The sequence below is a fragment of the Zeugodacus cucurbitae genome, chromosome 5 (genome assembly GCF_028554725.1).
Source record: "Zeugodacus cucurbitae isolate PBARC_wt_2022May chromosome 5, idZeuCucr1.2, whole genome shotgun sequence".
NCBI classification, from domain to species: Eukaryota; Metazoa; Arthropoda; class Insecta; order Diptera; family Tephritidae; genus Zeugodacus; species Zeugodacus cucurbitae.
Genome location: NC_071670.1, coordinates 32239598 through 32247601, shown reverse-complemented (window position 1 = coordinate 32247601; position 8004 = coordinate 32239598). Strand labels below are relative to the sequence as shown.

The 8004-nt window shown below is 34.5% G+C and overlaps 1 protein-coding gene and 1 long non-coding RNA gene across 2 annotated transcripts; one reads left to right on the top strand and one right to left on the bottom strand.

Moving 5' to 3' along the window:
• Positions 1-1135: 1135 nt before the first annotated feature.
• LOC105213934 (uncharacterized) lies at positions 1136-3879 on the bottom strand. The gene is made up of 4 exons (XM_011187049.3): positions 3649-3879; positions 1891-2001; positions 1674-1826; positions 1136-1608 (listed from the first exon to the last, which is right to left on the bottom strand). Exons 1-4 carry the CDS (start codon positions 3877-3879, stop codon positions 1492-1494), a joined length of 612 nt encoding a protein of 203 aa, XP_011185351.2. The 3' UTR covers positions 1136-1491.
• Positions 3313-3878, top strand: LOC128922100 (uncharacterized). Its single transcript, XR_008471366.1, has 2 exons — positions 3313-3491; positions 3692-3878. It is a non-coding gene; the product is annotated as an uncharacterized LOC128922100 (long non-coding RNA).
• Positions 3880-8004: the final 4125 nt, after the last annotated feature.

Sequence of the window (8004 nt, the reverse complement as noted above, 5' to 3'; positions counted from 1 at the left end):
CCAGCTATAGGCCTAATATTATAAATCGTGAAAATTTCGTTGCGGTGTGACGTATGACCACTGTGCACCCAAAGAACTTAGACGTGTACGGAATCGCTAGACAAAAAAGAAAATAAGAAAAGCGGCAAGGCAGTTGTCTCGTGAGTATCGAATTATGACAGTTTTAGTGGTTTTTAAAAAATCGCAAAACTCTCACTACAAACACTATAGTGTGATTTGATTTGCGTGTGTTGTTGCTGCGGCAACTACTTGTACTATTGCTCGCTGTACTTATGACTGTTGTACTTACATATGCATAGCTTCTGTGCATTGCGTACTCGTTGTATGATTTTATGTTTTTAAAGTTTTCATTTTTCTTGGCTGACTGTTTGACTGCTGGCACATCCCAGACGGGGTAACCGAACCCAAAGTTCGCTAGCTAGCGACAAGTGCAACAACAACAACAGCAACAACAAGTCAAATGACAACGACTATTGCGACCAAAAGTTTATCAATAAAATTCTGACATAAACTTTTTAATTTGATGTGTTATTATCTGGTGGATGTGTTGCTGCTAAAAGTAAGCCACAATGTGCGTTTGTGTGTACATAAGTGTGTGCGCGCTAGCTTAAGTTTTGTAAAGAAAACGTTTATGCGTCTGGGTATTAATGTGTTGACACTGGGAATACGCTAGTTCGCTCACATAACTCCGAATGTATATATATGTGTACATTTTTAAAAGTTTATTTTAACCTCGTTTAAGAGGTGACAACACTCAATGCTTGAGGTAAAAAAGAAAATTGTTGAATAAAAAGCTCTATGCTTGCTTCGGTTATTGACAGTTATCCGTGATATTGTCAGGAGATTAAGGACACAGTGCAATAGGTTATTTCCTATGTAAATAGTGTGCTCAAATGAAAATTTAGTTCAGTTTTGACAAAAACCAAAAAAAAATGTGGTGCTGCCACCTAGCAGTATAAGCTTTTACAATACTAGAATTTAGAATATTTATAATAATTAAAGTTTAAATAATTTCCGATTATATCGCTTATAATTAATTTGTTTACGCGACACTGATAAATGGTGGCCATCTGAAAATGAAAACAAATTTACAACTAGTTTTTATTAAATTACCATTTATTATTTTTCATAATAGTACATTTAATTTTTATATCGTATCTGTATTTTTTAAAAAAATTCTATCACAGCATAAATAATTGCCACCTACTACCTACATTACAAAAAATGCTTATCGTCTGCACAATTTTTCATTAAAATAGGCAAATATAAAATGTAGCATGCAACTACTACTACTAATTTGCCTATTATCGATTTAAAATTATGATATAAATTTAATTTTTTTACAATTTAACATAATATTCTAAAATATAATAAATACATAGTGTATTTACAAATTTGAACATTTCGCAGCTTCTGTGACTCAAGTGCATACTTATTTACATGCTTTACTTAACAATATGCTATGTACAAGTGTGTGTTGTGAACTTCAACTCAGCCAGCTATAGCTGCTTTTAAGCCTTTAATCTTATTCACTTTATCCACGCCAACGCTATTTGCGAATTGCTTGCGTGCTTCCTCCTTGTATTCCTGTATGTTGTAGTGCGTTTGCTAAGTATAGATAAATAAAATATTTATAAGTATTAATAGCAGATAAAAAAAAATAGTTTTATTACATTAAATGCATCCTGGAATTCGATTTTGGTCAAACGCTGCAAACCACGGAAGTTTCGGCCCAAAATGCGTCCCAGTTCATAGCGTGACACGCGGTAGGCCTCGGTTGTGGTTGACATTTCAGCGCTGCCAGACTGATCCTCATCGCTTGTTTTCTAAAATAAATTGTATTTATGTAAATTTAAATTTATGTTGATTATATTGTTTAATTTCATTTACCGCTGTACTCGTTTGTGGTCTTATAGTTGCTTTTCGAGGAGCTGGATCGCTAAAGCCATCATTTAGCAAATTATAAACTTCGCTTAGTGTATCTCTTGTGTCAACATATTGCTGAAATTAAAGAGAACAAGTTACTTAAAAGTAAGTATTTCATAATGAAACATAGCACAATGTAATATTGGTTGTTATTATTAACTCAGTAAAAAATATAAAGTTTGACTGAGCTCATCCAGAGTGCATTATAACTCTTGCCTTACTGGTATGTAAAGGGTATGAAATATTTCGAAATTTATGCCCATATTTATTAGGTTGGCAAATATCTCCCTTCCCCTTTTTTGCCCTTTATTCAATGCTTTATAAAAAGTGTTACAGTGATCGGAGGATTTAGTTCAAATATGTGCCGTTTCGTTCGATAATCTGTTTCCATCTAGACGGCAACTTCATAACACCCCCCGCGAAGAAGCCCACCTCCTTATTTGCGAAGAACTCGGACAGCCACTTTTCACAACCCTCTTTTGAGCTCAACTTTATATCACCAAAGGCGTTCGACATGGACAGGAACAGGTGGTAATCACTTGGCACTATGCCTATATAGTGAATGCGATAACATATCCATCCCATCCGAGCTCCCGTGGCTTCTGACGAGTCATCAACAATATTGATATTGATATATTCGTTTGATATTGCCGTATGTGATATATTTTTTGTCGCCAGTCAGCATCCGCTTCAAAAATGTTTCGAGTTCGTTCCGTTTCAGCAGCATATCGCATGAGTTGATTCGGTCCAGAAGGTTTTTTTTGCGTCAAATCATGCGGCACCCAAACATCAAGCTTTTTTTTTTGTATCCAGCCTTCTGCAGATGGTTTGAAATGATTTGGTGACTAACTGCCATCTCCTGGGCGATGTCACATGGCGGTCTAACTCGATGTGTTCCATGATTTAATCGGTATTCGTCGTCAGACGTCTTCCACCGGCTGGCTCATCCATGGTGTCGTTTTCACCCGCTCTGAATTGTCGAAACCATTCCTTCGCAGTTCGAAGTGATAGAGTACCATCCCCCAAAGCGGATAGCGGATTTGCCTTTAACGAAGGAAAACTTTAAAATAGTGGGAATTTCGGCGTTAGTGAACTACATGTTTACACGTCTATAACTGTTGAACAAAAGACAAAAAGGCGGAAGGGAGATATTTACCAGCCTAATATAATAGGAGCTTCGGAACATCAAACAAATCAGATATATATTGAGTAAAAATATTCAAAGTATTCTGTAATCAAATTGTTGGTTGGTCGGATGAAAAAAAAAACCTGAAAACCGCTTGGGCCGGACCTAAGTCATTGTGTCCCCAAGATATAGTATAGTAAGCGTCAATATTACGTCATAGTAATTTTGTGATGCGCCCTTTATTGCATGTGTTTCAGGCCATTACTTTAAGCAAAGTTTGAGGAAGCTGAAAAATATAGCGCAGCTTTCCTCGCATATACAGTCAACTAGAGGAATGAAAATTTTTATTTTGGAATTGAAGATTTTTGGTTTAGGGTTATTTCTATAACTAAAACTTGTTAATAGATTTGGTGGGATACAAAATAATATAATATTTGAAGTAAGTATAGTTGAGATCTTATTTGCGAAAATTTACAATAAATACTGCCTGTTATTTACCAAAACTTATTAAAATAAGATCAAAATATTCTACAAAAGAGTCCAATGTTTAAACGGACTATCATATCTCAGATCACTTTGCTTGAAGTATTACTTACATCGACTAATAAATTTTTCGTCGTCACCATTTTCTGAAAAAAGTCCCAAAATACGCCACGCTTTGGACGCGATTTTGGAATATCTTCTGGTGCTATCGTCTTAACGGTCTCAGTTGGTGTATCATATGAAAGCGCTTCTCTATTATATTCGTCCGAGAGCTGTGTATAACCTGTGTTGATGACAACTGCGGCGAAGAGTAAACACACCAAAAACAATTTATGAGATGCCATATCTTCTGAGAGATTACACTAAAAGCTGCAAAGAGTTAATAACAAATATTTTAATGAATAAATGTAAATTAAACCGAAATTGAAATACATAAAAACAAATGTAGGTCATAATAAAATATTATTTAATTTAATCAATCAAATCATAAATTGTATTCATTTTAATATTGCACAATATGAAACAACATTATGGTAATAGAAATAGTGGACCATCAACACATTGCAATACAGTTAACGCATTGACGCAAAGTGTGTTTGGGTTCAAATTTTGTCGACGTAACAGCGTGTAAAACTCAGTTTGTATTTGCTGCAGAGATGCGCCACGTTTTTCCGATAATCTAAGCCATTTGCGAGCGTTATGTGCCTTCATGAGCAGCTCATTATTTTGGCATTTGATATGCATACATAAGTGGCACGTACATCGTAGTACGTTATGGCTGGCATAAGGGACACGCGAGCTATCAGTAGCAACAGCAGATTTATATTCATGTAATTGACTATCATCGGTTGACTTTGCTGTTGGCATTACAACCCTTGATCATGTAACAACAATAAGCGGAATAAACCATGCAACATGCAATGACCAGTAACCGGTAAACGGTAACCAGCCACCAACCACTAGCCACCAAGAACACACAGAAAAAATGTGTAATGTTTTCATCCAATTTACGTACCCATACACACAAATATTCGTACATACGATTGGGTGTAAAGGAGGGGCATGAGATGTGTGCAGATTTCGCCAGACAGCCAACAAGCGCTAAACAGAGGTATTAAGCTTTTGCCTTTCATTGTTGCAGCGACTCGCCAGTCAATTGGTGAAAATCGTTTTGGTCACGTTGTGATGGTTGTGTGTTCGTTCTGTTAAATTAGCCGTTGTCTGCTCTGTCTGGCATAATTTCTGCATTGGCAGGAATTCGTAAACTATTGAACATCACAGCAAACTGAATGCATAATTAATCATTACTCATACAAGTAAACAAACAAACAATCACGTACTCCCATTTAACCAATTACAAAACTAATTGAAATACGCATCTCTTATTGTGCTAATTGAATTAAAAATGAATTACAAATCACAAATGAATTGGCGAAGTGACTATGAAATTTGCTGTACCAAATGTAATTAAGAGTAATTAAGCGTCACAACTACAAGCCCATTGTTCTTACATATGTGTCTGTGGAAGAGCGCATTTATTGTTGTTGTTTCTTTTTCTAATAGATCAAAATTAATTGAATGTAGTTTAATTAGAATTGAATTGAAGTCACAATTATTACTATGGTTTGAATTAAAAATCATGAAAGTTTAGGTAAGTTTAAAAGGTCACGTTTCGGTACGAACAAATCAGTGATTGTTATATACTGTTACTTGATTGTTTAAAGAACGAAATCGCTCAAATTGAGATATTTAAGGTTGAAGAAAGTACTTTCTGATCAAAAAACTAGGATAGCATAGGCTAGTATGCTAGCTATTGCGTATGCAGGAAGATCTCACTTGGACAGTTTGAGCGCTGTCCTTTGTGATACCAAAAAACTCTTAATGGATCAAAGCTACCCTTATGATTCGGCAAAATGTTTGGAATCTCTTATAAACTTCTTAGACGTCTAATGTCGTTTCCAGCAAATAGGTTAGGTTCGTCGAAAGTGAGCGTTCCAAGTTGTTTCAACCTCAGTCCGCCAAAATCTGTACAATGGAGAAGGAAATGCTTAGATGATTCCACCTCGCCTTCCTCCAAACAGCTTTGGTAACTTGCATCTGCCGGTATCCCAAGTCATAACGCATGCGAATAAGATTCTCTATTATTCTATATATGAGAGTCTCAAATAGTTCAAGAATTTTGCTTTAGTATTTTTAGCAAAATTTTGCAATAGTATATCAACGAAAGTGTACAAGATCTGGCTTTAAACTAAACATAGTAGTGTTTGATAATTTAAATAATATCTTCACTGAGCAAATGCAAAACCGGAAAAAAAATATTTTGAAAAGTAATAACATGCGCTGTCAAAGAAACCCGAACTAAAAAGCATTTACCGCCCACAGCACTCTACCACTATTTTGTCACCACACTAAATTCAATCTGTTGCCGCTGTAGCTAACAGCTGTTACCGCTATCCCTGGTCGCCAACAAATATCCCGTTTTTAGCTTTACACCCGCACGTTTTATGTCTTTTTACAAACTATTTTAATATTTACTTCTTACTCCTTTTATTATACAGCGCTGCCAGCTAGACAGGCATCCAGTCACATTTGCATGCAAACGCTTCTATTTGGCCACATCCTCCCACTCTACTCGCCAACCTCATTATTAAGTATATACGTTTGCGCAATATTAGTCTAGAGGCATATTTTAAATTAATTTACGCAAATCGCCGCTAACTTCATTTAATAAAAAGCATTACAAACGCTTTTGTAGTTTTGACAATTTGTACAAACTTTTGTTATATAGTATTTAATTTTCCGTTTTCTTTTTTGTGTGGCTTATTTTATGGCCACTGGCAAGTCATTTCATATGAATTGTTCTTTATTTCTAGCATAAATTTCAATTTAATTGAGCTTGCATATAGTGCAGGAATCGAGGTGGAAATTTTTGTATGTGTTTTCATTTATTTTCTTTCCCAAATTTATTTAATCGGTTGTTATTAAATACAATTTTGTGATAAATTGTATCCTGATATTTAAATAAAATGGGAAAGTAGTTTATATGAAAGAAACTATGGTGAAAAGAGTTAAATTTAATTAAAATTTTCTCTGACGCTATATTGGGACTAAAGGAAACTTTAATTTAGGTCGTACTAGATCTTCTTTATGGTAGATGACGCACCTTTGCTTTGGAACCAAAAAAATCGCTATTGAATAACTTCCTGCATTTTGTTTAGATTTTCTGAATTAAAAATTTCCGACATGTTTTGAAAGTTCGTTAAACCTTCGACCTCAATGAACATAAACAGTGGAATCCAATAAAATCTGATTTGGTCGAGATAGCGCCAAGTTCGGATGGTTAGGACATTATACGTGTACATGCATACATTATACATATTATGTTCTTTAAAATATGCCGTGGGACAGAGTGGTAGTTACAACTATAATTGACAGAATATGACAACCTTTTACCTTTGATGTTTTCTACAATAGAAAAGAAATCAAAGGTTGTCAAAAACATATTTTCACCTCAATAATAGCAGGACAAAACTATTTTTTTGCTGAATTCAGCATTTGATTGACTTTAAATTAAGTAACTTTAAAACAAATAAGTAATAAGTATTTTTAAGTAATAATTTATGTTTGTAACTATTTTCAATGGGAATGGGATATTTTTTAGAAATAATACAAAAAATAGAAATTTTGTTTAAAACTTGCATCCACAGGAAGCACTTTCAGTTCTTATTATCTACTTAATCAACAAATAAACCGATGAACCAAATTTTAGCAAATAAAAGTATTAACTGACAAATGAACTAAACTAACCAAAGTAGTGCATTATCTGCAAATATAATAAATGAGCATATTTGCAAATAGACACAATTAAAAAGTGTATACAATTAGAAAGTCACCATAACACATAGACATTTAATGCAGCTCTATTTAATAAACTGGCGACCAACACCAGCTAAAGTAGAGGTCATACACCGGTTCGCAAACTTATTTATAATTTGAAATTACACCATTTCATTTTGAAATTCAAAACAATTTATTAAAATTAATGAATGAAAGCAACATTAAATGAATTATCAAACAGCTAGCCATATTCTAATTGTGCACACATTCAAGTATAATTAATAAACCAGCAAATTTCTAAATGTATTTTCATGTACCAAGCGCCGATATAGGGGAAATTAGAATTTACATATGTGGCAGTCAATGTTCTGCAATGGGTTCACAAATATGTATTTCTATTTGTATAAGTATTCGATAACCTACTTAACAGAAATTGTCGGCAACATTATCAACAAAACCAACAATGTCAGCCTCGAAATCCAGCACAGAATCATTCTTGCCAACAGGTGCTACTTTGAGTAGGCAATTGAAAAGTAAAGTCCTCTCTCGACGAACCAAAATCAAACTCTACAAGTCACTTATCATTCCCGTACTGCTTGATGGCGCAGAACGATGTCGACATCCGATGAGAC

Bases quoted from the DNA above. Each gene is read 5' to 3' on its own strand.
- LOC105213934 (XM_011187049.3), bottom strand. From the start codon at position 3,879: ATGGCATCTCATAAATTGTTTTTGGTGTGTTTACTCTTCGCCGCAGTT. The intron at 2,002-3,648 runs GTAAGTAATACT...CTTTAATTTCAG, and splicing joins CGAAAAATTTATTAGTCGAT to CAATATGTTGACACAAGAGA. The intron at 1,827-1,890 runs GTAAATGAAATT...AATTTATTTTAG, and splicing joins GACCACAAACGAGTACAGCG to AAAACAAGCGATGAGGATCA.